The sequence below is a fragment of the Alosa pseudoharengus genome, unplaced genomic scaffold (assembly GCF_046254945.1).
Source record: "Alosa pseudoharengus isolate Yale_2024_CS ecotype anadromous, Long Island Sound unplaced genomic scaffold, YU_APseudo_1.1 YU_APseudo_1.1_scf_2, whole genome shotgun sequence".
Classification (NCBI taxonomy): domain Eukaryota; kingdom Metazoa; phylum Chordata; class Actinopteri; order Clupeiformes; family Clupeidae; genus Alosa; species Alosa pseudoharengus.
The window spans coordinates 18,642,276-18,654,633 of NW_027468663.1; the positions used below are offsets into that span (position 1 = coordinate 18,642,276).

At 43.8% G+C, this 12,358-nt stretch overlaps 1 protein-coding gene across 8 annotated transcripts in view; it reads left to right on the forward strand.

Moving 5' to 3' along the window:
* The first annotated feature begins 9,123 nt into the window (after positions 1-9,123).
* ldb2b (LIM domain binding 2b) overlaps positions 9,124-12,358 on the forward strand; it is a 34,094-nt gene continuing 30,859 nt past the window's right edge. For all 8 annotated transcript variants that reach the window (XM_076294017.1, XM_076294021.1, XM_076294019.1 and 5 more), the window contains exon 1: positions 9,124-9,419. In XM_076294017.1, the coding sequence (XP_076150132.1) occupies positions 9,288-9,419 (132 nt within the window). In that variant the 5' untranslated portion in view covers positions 9,124-9,287. The remainder of the gene's footprint in view (positions 9,420-12,358) is intronic.

The following is a 12,358-nucleotide window of genomic DNA, read 5'->3' on the forward strand; positions in this document are numbered from 1 at the left end:
ATGGCATGAATGAAACATGAGCAAATCATTGTATTTATTGTTTATACCAAGATGCTTGAACTATTGTTGATCATGGCCAACACCTCATTTATTCATAAATGGCTGGGGAAGTTGAACATAGCCTATCCTCTCTTTTACACGCCAGCACTCTTCAGCCATTTATACATTTGTGACAATAACAGAGTAGCCCTTGTATAGTATATTTCTCCGGCGGAAGGCTAAATACAACCAAATAGGGTATCGCCAGGAGTGTCAGTGTGACAAACACAGCAGATTCCACTGGTATTATTGTCAACTAGACTGCACACAACTTTACCTCCCAACCTCCTTTTTTGTCCAGAACCCAAACAAATCGGAGTCCCCCTGAGCTAAGGTTGCAAGGCATTTAGTTGCAGATACACAGCGCCCCTCAGTGGCCAGAATTCTACATCACAGCCACATTCACAAACCAAAAGGATGAGTAAAAAAGAGAGGGAGAAGGTGCATAGAGCACCCTGTAGAGTAATGCATGCTGTCATCTCTCTTTCTCTCTCTCTCTCTCTCTCTCTCTCTCTCTATCTCTTTCTCTCTCTCTCTCTGTCCAATAAGTGAAATGAGAATCTGTACCCCCATGGGGAGTGGGGCAGCGTGGAGCTGACCTCAAAAACAACCCCACCGCCTGTAGAGAAATGCTCCCACACACACACACACACACACACACACACACACACACACACACACACACACACACACACACACACACAACCTCCACAGAAGCCTTTCACTGTAACACACAAATACATTCACACACAACCTCCACAGAAGACTTTCTCTGTCACACACACACACAGCAGAGACTGAAGGGGAGAAAGGGATGGATAAAGAAAGCAAGACACATGGAGAGAGGAGAGAGAGAGAGCGAGAGAAATGAATGGTGAGCGAAAAAGGCGAGAAGAAGGGAGAGTGAGCGAGAGAGATGAATGAGAGAGTGATCAGACAGTGGGAATGTCGTGGAGAGAGAACACGGCAAAAATGAATGTGCCCGTGTTCAGACACATGCAGACATGGGTTGCACTGAATGCCTGATTTCTCGGCTACCAAAGCCCAGGCTCAAAATGGTACATCTGAAACGGCACAAAAATAATGTTCAAGTTTGGCACAGTGTACAAAATTATACCTCTCACTGTTTTTGTACAACATGCGATTCCAAATGCAAAAAAAAAAAAAAATTCTATGCCAAAATGTGAATTCATTCGCTCCTTTAATTGATCTCGCTCCCTGTTCTCTGATTGGATGAGGTGCAGGAGCTCTCCAGGAGCCAAAAGAGGCTCCCTAATGAGGCTCCTTTCCTCTCTGCTCCTCTCCTCTCCTCTCCTTGCCGTACCCATGCCCATAATGATGTGCAACACGCTGCAGTTCTCATTAGCAGAATCACCACAGAGCTTCGTCACCTCTTCCTATCTGATCCGATTTTAAACGCCAGTCAAAATTAGACACACCTGGCATACGTGCGCAATAGGTCTTCATGATTGTTTGAATTTACATGGTTTATGTATCCAGCCATCCATCCATCCATCTATCCATCCATCTATCCATCCATCCATCCATCCATCCATCCATCTTTCTGTGTGTCTATGTCTGCTTGAGTGTGCTTGTCTCACTATCTGCTCAGAGGAGTCCAACCAAGAACCCTTCACAGTGAGTCCAGCTTCCAGACTCTGCTGCTGGCAGTGCAGCTCAAACCTGTCATGAGATCTGCTGCTCTCTACACTGGGCTGGCATCCTCATAATACCTGCAGTGCATGTAAACAGCTGTCTGCTAATATAATTATAGGGGCTACAGTTTCTCTCAATTAGTTTGGCCAATTTTCCCTATGATCATGTTGAACATTTTCTTTAAAAAAACAAGTAAAGGCATTCACCCAAGCCAGTTAATATGGTAGTGACCAAAATTATAGATATCTACAAAAGGTGGTAACACACTGAAAACTCTTAGTTCCTGCCTCAGCAGCAAATATGTATGTCACCAAATAAGACAGTGCTGACAGACTGAACAGCGATATTATCGTTGTTTAGTCCGTCAAATTGCATAGGAACCTTGTCATTGCCATTATCATGGATAATGAAATGCTATTCAAGGTATGTTTCACACTCTATACAATATTATATGATCACCATATGTAATTGTATTGATCATCTACAGAAGCTACCTGAATGTTATTTTGAAGCAAATTGAAGCTGAATACCAGTCCTATCATGCATACTAGCATCAACAATTTAATGGCAAGTTACTGTATGTAGAATACCACTTCCAAGAGTATTAACACCCATTTAAAACTCATGTAGAAACTAGGGCTGTCAATCGATTAAAAAAATGAATCTAATTAATTACATACTCTGTGATTAATTAATCGAAATTAATCGCATATATGATTTCAAATGAATCATTGAATAATCAGCATTAGTGACATTAAAGTTCAAAAACTCTTTTATTATTATTTTAATAATGGCCATAATAATCTATGATATGACCTAATATGCTGAGGAAATGAATTCAAAAGTGCTTCGGGAAGAAGTTTTTTTTTATCACATACAAGGTATTTCAGGCCACAGATATAACCTAGGGGACACAATGAAAATAAAGTATCACTCCCCTCAATGTCAACACTATTTCTTTGCAATGATGTGTGACTTTAGTATTAGTTGATGAACTCCGGTGATATACAAATTCTTTGCTGCAGACATTGCAGAGGACTTTATTTTAATCAACACTTTATTTTTATCAACACCATCAAGCTGTTTTTGAAAAGTAAATGTTCCAATCAATGATCTAGGCAGCACATTTTCTTCTCTCTCCTTCATTTTACAGTCTAATGGTTACTAACTACAACGGCTCGGGGTCAAAGGTCATACGGAATCGATTAATCTGCATTATTTTTTTTAAATGCGTTATTTTAAATGCGTTATTTTTTCTCAAATTAATTAATCGAAATTAATCAGTTATTTTGACAGCCCTAGTAGAAACATTAAGGAGATTTTATCTTGTGAAATCCAGTGATACTAGTATGAACCAACATAATGTTGTCTGTCAAAGTGTCATATTACTGTGTATTTTCTCCCCAGATTGGCCTGATGCATCGACTGTGGCTCTTACTGTGGCCAGTCAGACATACCTCCTGCCTTTGTATGTATAGCTTCAATTCATCGTTAGAGGTGAACGATCAATATTCAAAGGTGAAACGTGAATGCCCTGCCCTCATTTTCTCTATATTTTCATGTGTCATGGTACCCCAGCCCAGCCCTGCGTACACCTTCTTCTCTGTGCATCAATGTGCTCGGGCTGCGGTGCTCTGGGCTTCAGGTGAGCTGTGTGGGATCAGTGATAGCTAAGCTGTGGGGCTGAGCAGGGATCAGGGTGGCTCTGTTTCTGTCGACGGGGCAGAGAGAGGCGCGGGGAGGCAGAGGGGCTGAGTTGGGGATCCGGCGTCCGGGTCGCTCTGCTGACACCTCAACTCCCCGCGCCACTGGAGAGGAGCCAAGCCGCTCCCACAGACCCAGACCCAGCGATGCACTCTCTACGGGGAGACGCAGAGAGAGAGCGTGTGATCTGTGTGTGTGTGTGTGTGTGTGTGAGAGAGAGAGAGTGTGAGAGAGAGAGAGAGAGAGAGAGAGAGAGAGAAAGAGAGAGAGAGAGAGTGTGTGTATGTGGGTGGTGTGCTGGTGGTGGTATGGTGGTGGTGTGCTTTGATTGCGTTATTACCTTTTTCAAAATGATGTGTTCATGATGGAGACTGAGATTCTTTATCTGTGCTCTAGTGTCAAAAGATTGTCTATTGTCACAAATGTAAATTGGGAGTTTTGTGCTGTGCAGAGTTTCTGGTGTGGTTTGATCTATTGTTGTTTGGCTGTGGACTATGTTTTCTTCGGGCTGACTACAGACATTTGAAGATGCTTAGGGGTTATGTTTTGCAGTTCGGAGGGGTTTAAGTCATTGGGAGTTACTCTGTTGCATCTTCAGTTTCAACATTCATAACACATGGTGGTATGCTGTCTTCTTTCACAGAAGACAGCATACCATTGATTGCTTTTCATTTAGTCATTTATCACCATGCATGTTGAATATTTGTTGTATCTAAGACATGCAACAAATTACACACACAATTGATCAATCAATCAATCAATCAATCAACCAATCAATCAATCAATCTACCAATCAGTTAATCACTATATCAGTCATGTACTATATGGGGCGCACATCAATATGTAGGACTACTAATGGCTTGCTACGTATACTTGTATGCAGAGGGGGTTAATAATTTATGGGGTGCAATGCTGTATATAAAAGCACATCCTCAGCATGGAAGAGTGAACTGTGTTGCATGGGCTGACATGGACCTGCTGTGTAATATGTATACTACTCTGATAGATTTGAACAGTATTGGTGCTCTGTGATGGATAATAAGTATGCAGTAGCTACACTGTAATGAATGTAGGTGTGACATGTTAATAGTGCTGTGTTATAAAGTTATGTTTTGTTGTGCTGTCCTCTTTCATTCAACTCAGTATTACATAGTGGCAGAATGTTGTGTAGTGCTGTTACTTCATCACACTTCATACGAGTTGCTATGTAGTGGTGCAGTGACGTGTTCAAATTGTGTGGCAGTACGCTGCGATTTGTGTGGCGGTACAATCCTATTTTGCTGTGTGCTGTGCTATTGTGTAGCAATTTGGTGGTATTGCAGGGCTATGTTGAGTAGTGCTGTGGAACAGTGGTGTGCTGTTGTGTGTATAGTGGAGAGGTGCAATGCTGTATTTGGCAGTGTTGTGTGGCACTGTGAAGTGCGATTGTTCTGTGGTGCAGTGCTGTATTGTGTAGTGTTGTATAGTGTTGTGTAGAGGTGGAGTGTTGGTAAAATTCCACTCTCTCAGCGGAGCTGTGCTTTCCCAGGAGACACTGCCTCAGCAGCCAGCAAAAGCCCCGGCAACCACTCCTATTAACTGACCTGAAGGGGGAGGGGTGTGTGTGTGTGTGTGTGTGTGTGTGTGCGCTCGCGCGCCTCTGTGTATGTGTGTCTCGGAGTGTGTGTGCAAGGAGGGGAGGTTGTGATGGGTGGGTGTGGGGAGTTTGAGATATTTGTTAACCCTTTCCAGGTTTGCCATGAATCGCTGAAAGAGAAAGAGAGAGAGAGACACAGAGAGAGGGACATACACAACACACAGAGATTGTGGAAATCTGCTTGAATGCAAGAAAGGCTTGTGAACCAGGAGGTTCTGAATGGATTTGAGACATAAATAAACCCATGGCAATAGGCAAGGGGAACAGGATACAATGTTTCAAATTCCACTCAACTTTTCCACCTATGAAAAAATAACATTTAGAGACATTAAGAATGCCATTCCCAAAAATGTATTAACCTTCCGTTCCTCCTGTTGCTATATTAATCCTATTTTTTGCACTATGTTCAATCAACCAGTGTTTTCACCACTGCGACTAACCCTCCTCAGATGCAAGCCTGCATGAAGACAGCCTCTTCCTCTCTGCCTCTGACAGAACACTGCAGAAATTCAGTATAATGTTCTCAGTATTTCTACAGTGCTCTCACTCTCTTTCTCTTTCTGCCTCCCTTACTCTCTCCCTCCTCTCTCTTTCTTTCACTCTCTCTCTACCTCTCTACTCTTCTTTTCCATCCATCCATCTTTCCTCATCTCTCAGCCTCACTCCCTTTCTCCCTCTTTCTCCTCTCTCAACCCTGTTCTCTCTCTCTCTCTCTCTCTCTCTCTCTGGCTCTCTCTCACTTCCACTCTCACTCTCACTCTCTCGCTCTCTCTCTCTCACTCTCTCTCTCACTTACTCTCTCTCTGTTTTTTTCTTCTCTGCTTCACTTTCTTATTGTTTAAAAGGACTGCCATCCTGAGATGCAAATGAATGAATGAATGTGAATATGAATGAGGGAAGGTATGAATTTAAAAGAGTATATGCATGAATGCATTAATTGGAGTATGAAGAATAGTATGGAAATGTTTTAATGTAAAATAAATAATTGCTACTGGATAAAAAGTTGATAGCTTCTTACTCCCCCTGAATGCATAGTATGTGTGAGAATCCTCTATCGTTGGAGAATTCAGGAATTCTTTTATTATTTTTTAATTTGATTTTATTGGCTTTTCAGTCCAGTGAACATACTTTTGAGTTTTGCTCTACAACAATGGCCTAAGGTTCTGAGAAGCAGGGGCATTTGGACATAGCATGTTGTGCAATACTGAAAATGTCTATATGACTTTTTGAACATGAATGCCAGTATTGTTTCGCCGATTAAGTAGCTTCCTTCTTCTTAACCATGGGAAAGAAAGGAGGCGCACACACACACACACACACACACACACACACACACACACACACACACACACACACACACACACACACACACACACACACACACACACCACACACACACACACACACAGATACAGACAGACAGACACACACACACACACACACACTCACCCACACCCTCAACCCCCCCTCAAGGGGCCCAGGTCCCCTGAAAGCAATGTCAAGCAGGGGTAGGGGGGAGGGTGTGGGGGGGGGGGGGAGCAGGGCAGGGGGATAGAATGTAATGTATACCAGATGTTGTGGGCCTCTCTCTCTCCCTCTCTCTCTTTCCCTCTCTCTCCTCCTCTCTCTGTCTCTTTCTATTTTCTGTATATTCCTTTCTCTTTTTTCATTCCCCTTGCTCCTCGCTTTCTCTCCCCAGTCTGTCTCCCTCTGTAGTTCCTCCGTCTGTCTGTCTGTCTGTCTGTCTCTGTCTGTCTATCCCTTATGCCTTTCTCTCTGCCCCCCCCCCAACCATCTCCCATCTCTCTGCTTCATCCCTCCCTGTCTACACCCCCCATCCCCCCTTCATTATGGTGGCCAAATAAAAGCATCGGAATGATTTGCAGAGGATGTGGTGTTCTCTCCTTCCCTTCTCAGACATTAACATTGAAGGTGTGGTCCAGTGTAGATGGTGATATGTGCATTTGTGTGCAAGTGTGCAGATTATTGCATAGGTATTTACCATTTTTTATGTATGTGTTTGTGGGGTGGGGGGTGGGGTGCGTGCGTGCGTGCGTGCGTGCGTGCGTGCGTGCGTGCGTGCGTGTGTGTGTGTGTGTGCGTGTGTGTGTGTGTGTGTGTATGTGTGTGTATTTGGGGGAGGGGGAGTGCATGTGTCGGTGTGTGTGTGTGTGTGAGTAAGTGTGTGTGTGTGTGTGTGTGAGGCAGTGGTGGTTTCAGCACTGACGCATGACTCATACAGAGCCAATGTTGGAAAAACACACAAAACAATAAAATACTAAACTTACACAGACACACATCAGAACTGCAGTCGGACTGTGCAAATGTCTGCTAAATTTCCAACATGCAACAAGCAGATACATACACAAATATGAACACACACACACACAAAACTGAGAGAGAGAGAGAGAGAGAGAGAGAGAGAGAGAGAGAGAGAGAGAGAGAGAGGGAGGGTGCAGCAGACTAGCACTCTACAGAATAATCCTGTTAGAGCTTGAATGCACTATGCTTCGAAATCTATCAAGGCAGCATATAGACATACTTGGCTGTCTCCCATACACATAGATTATGATCATTGTATTGAATATATATACTGAGAGGCTCAGGATTCCTGTCAGGAAAACATTCAGTAATTTAATTTACATCCTCAAGGACTGGAGAGACAAAAGGAAAACTGTGTGGTCGTTTAAAACATGTCCTCTATGTGTCTGGAGTCTTTCAGAGTTTGTGTGTTGTATGCCTTTTTAGAAATCATTCAGCGATATGTGTTTGTGTATCTAGTTGTTAGAATGAGGGTGTGGTGGACACACACATATCCTCAAACTGAGGAGGGTCACAGTGAAAGTAGAGGGACAAACCTGTAACCCTCCCTGATCATGAAAATAATATTTGCTCATCACTATGGAAACTGTTCACATTTCCATCATATTGATACACCATGCGCACACTGAATGAGGCTGATGATGGCGTCAATCAGTGGAGGCCAATAGCAATATCAATACCAATGTCAATAATCATCAATTGGGACCGAATTCTGGGGATCAAATGCTTGAATGATAAAGTGTATACAGTAGCCTACGAAATAGAAAGCAGCAAAATTGAATTTTCACCTTCACCAGCTCATGCGTTGAAGAAAGTTTGATAAACCTGACAAAACATGACTTTATGAATTTCAAACAACACAATGAATGTGAAATTTAAAGCCATTAGGTAATGATGGGTTGATGGTGATGATGATGATGAATATAATGATGGGCAAATCAATTTATTGACATACACACATATACAGCACTTGTAAATAATTGCCTTTAAAGAGCAAGACATGCAACCAGACCTCACACACCCAGTGTGTGTGTGTGTGTGTGTGAGAGAGAGAGTGAGTGTGTGTGTGTGTGTGTGTGTGTGTGTGTGTGTGTGTGTGTGTGTGTGTGTGTGTGTGTGTGTGTGTGTGTGTGTGTGTGTGTGTGTGTGTGTGCGTGCACTCGCGTGCATTTGGTTAAGATGTGAGTGTGTGTGTGTGTGTGTGTGTGTGTGCTGGGTGGGTGGGTGTTGGGAGTAGTTGGTGTTGTGGAGATAGATTTCTAAAGTGAGTACAACTTACATTTCATTTAGGCCTATATGGCCACTTATAATAGTTTTACCATAATTTGAAATATGCCTTTAGGAAGTCCTACACTTTTGTCAGTGCACTCAACCAAAGGAGGTCTGTGTACAGACAAGCAGAGAGCTGTGCAGTGTGGCTGTCAGGGGAGGAACCGAACTGTCAAATTAAAACCAAACTTGGACTTTGGAAAACTTGGCTGACGTATTTTTACATTTTTTTTTCTTTGCACAGAGTACACGGATCGGACAGGATATGACCCTTTCGCAGACTGCTCCTCCAACATCAAGATCCGCCTGAAGCGATCTGCTTCTCCACCTCTATTCCCCTCTCCCGCACCAACCCCCGCACCCCACCTCCCTCACCACCACCACCACCACCACAGCCTGTTAACCCCCCTTCCTTCCCCCTCCCCTCCGATTCCTCCCCCACCCCGCCTCTTTTCAGTGGGCTGCTCGACAGTTCTTAACGCTCAGGCAGGCGTGAGTGTGTTTGTGTTCACCCTGGTTTGACAGCAGCGATCTCACTGGCAGCGTAAAGTGTGCGCGAGCGTGTTGCGTGCGTGTTTGTTACTGAGCGTCCTCTTCCATGTGCGCTGCATGGATGCTGGTGTTATTGCGCAGTGTGAAGTGAGCACCGGTAGCCGACACGATGTCCAGCGCGCCGCACGACCCGTTCTACTCGTCTCCGTTCGGTCCGTTCTACAGGAGACATTCGCCCTACATGGTGCAACCAGAGTACCGAATCTACGAGATGAATAAGCGGCTACAGTCCCGTTCAGAGGTTAGCAACACTCTGTTTTTTTAGCTTAAGTGTGATTTTTTATGTGGTAATGTGTATGTGTGTGCGTGTTTGCATATGAGTTTTGTTTCTAATTGCGAGAGTTTATAGTGTGTTGGCTTCATGGCTTATGTTTATGTCTAAGATATTTATGTTGTGTGCTTTGATTGTAGCCTGTGCTATATGAACTTAACCAAATTTGACATTCAGTGTAAAGGTATAGGCACCACTCTAACTCCAGATCAAGCTAACTCCAGAACTTCTGCGAAACCTTACAGAACCAGCTAATGTCCACATGCCCGTATGAATGATCAGTGCACTGTGTTGCTAAATCATGTTGGTAATATGATGCTTTTGTATGAGTCGCCACCCCCCCCCCCCCTTCCCTCTCTCTCTGTCCATCCTTCCACATGCACACAACAACTACACTTTCTTCCTTCCCCCCTTTCTTTTACCCAAGTCGTAGGTTTAAGTGGTCAAACAATGTAGTTCACATGTAACTCACTTGTTGAGTGATTTGAGTTGGGACATCAGCCCTCTATTGTCCTCCTTGTCAGTGGACATTACTGAATCTGCAGTCTTATTCACAGAGAATGATGCTGTGGTCTAAACAGCCACTCATTCATTACATAGAGAAATATATAGTTAGTAGCCTACATTATGTGGTGAAGGAGTGGATGCCGTGCACAGATAGACTCCTGTGGACAGGTAAACTATGTACCTTGATGTAAAGTAACTTTTCTAGCCACAATAATATGCTAACATGATTTACATACTTTAAGCCATGAAAAAGTTCTGTTTCACTTCATTTGTAGAAGCCTGACTATACAATTTGAAGCTAAAAGAAATGGAACTTTAAATTGCTTTAGAGTGCTATGTCAGAACTCAGAACCCCCTGAGGCCTGTGCATTAGGGTTCTCTTATAACCAAGCACTTTGAACCATTTTCAAACGCTTTCTCCCATGTTTACTGATTTGTTCGCCCGCTGTGTCCTCGCCATTAAAGGTTACCCTGTTCCACATTTGTACAGCACCCTGAATCACTGTAAACACTCCCCATTGCTGTGCCGTGTGGAATGCCAATTGCTGAGGGTTCGTGCTGTTAATTGATTTATGGGCAGCCAAACAGACAGACTTGCCTCCCTGAAAAACAAATAGTATTACGATCTCACTCCCTCCCTCTGTCTCTGTCTGTCTAACCTTGCTCTCTCGTGGACACCCGTTCCCTGATGATATCAGGCTGATTTCTCGAATGGGCTCATCTTCCTTGAGCTACCATGTCTATTGTTACCAGAGGTTTGTGTGTGTTTGTGTGTGTGTGTGTGTGTGTGTGTGTCTTAAGTGTCGCCACCTGTTGGTGTTAGCCGGTATAGCAGGAACAGAGTTGGTCACCCCTTTGCCCTTTGTCCCCCGAGAGTGGACAGGCCATATATCTCATATTTTTCCAACCAAACAACCATTTAATTTAGATGGAGCTGTGAGTCAAGGTATTTATTAGGCACTGACAGCCATACATTAGTTAACATATGTATGAGGATAGATCAGTTACGATAAATCTCAGCATTGCATCCCTAGACAGATCCCACTACAAGTGTATCTTCCAGACAACTTTGGCAGCACTTTTCTCCTTTTGACATAGATACTTAATGAGCAAACTTGTAAGCATGTAGCCTGTATGTATAAGTGTGTATGGTTAGTGTTTGTGTACTCTAATGTGAACTGGTTCAGCTTCTGGATGCAAATGTGTGTATCTGTGTGTGTGTGTGTGTGTGTGTGTGTGTGTGTGTGTGTGTGTGTGTGTGTGTGTGTGTGTGTGTGTGTGTGTGTGTGTGCTTGTGTGCTTGTGTGCATTCATGTATATCACTGTATGTGTGTGTGTGTGTGTGTCTGTGCACGCATGTATCTCTCTCTCTCTGTGTGTATGTGTGTGTCCGTCTGTGGGTGTGTTTGTGTGTGTGTGTGCGTGTGTGCGTGCGCACATATTTCTGTATATGTGTGTGTGTGTGTGTGTGTGTGTGTGTGTGTGTGTGTGAGAGAGAGTTGAGAGGGTGAGCTCCTGCAGTGTGATACCCCTCTTACTCCCATCTCTTACTAGACTGGTATAATTGCCTCCCTGGGGGTGGGTGGGATGGGGGAGGGGTGTCTCTGAGTTAGTCCATTATTCCCATCCATGTATTCGTATAAATATTCATTACAACAAAACACATGAAAGAAGAATCACAGGCCTGTAAGAACTTACACCAGTGCTGCCTCTGTCCGTGTAGCCTTTCCCCAATGTCTCCTATGCATGAGGACACTTAGTGACCTAGTCACACACACACACACACACACACACACACACACACATACACATGCTCATGGCTCATGCATACACACACTCACATGCCCTATATCACCTCTCTCTAATAATTTTGTCATATGTGAGATTGTTAAATATTTATTGAATAATATTCCCATTTAGATTTGTGAACATCTGTGAAAACAGACGTTTGAGACGTATAATATATATTAGATATTTCCCATGCTGCTCCCCTGGTTCAACTGGCAGAGGATGTGGAGGAACTGGGACAGTGCAGTGACGCAATTGAAGGTCAGATCCTCTGACCACAATCACACACACACAGACACACACACAGGCACATATTGAACAATGAGCTAGGCTCCTGATCGCAGGAAACCTGGACAATGCTCCCACCTTTTTCCTGTTGCGTTTCTCACAGTCCCTCCCAGGGCACCGTACAGCACTGATAACACAGCAATGTGTGTGTGTGTGTCTGTGTGTCTGTGTGTGCGTGTGTGTGTAAGTGTGTGTGTGTGTGTGTGTGTGTCCATATGCATCCATACATATATGTCTCTGTCTCTCTCTTCCCTCTCTCTCTCTGCCTGCCTGTCTGTTGGTCTGTTTTTGTGTTTCGAATTATAGACGTGTCTATGTGTTTGTAA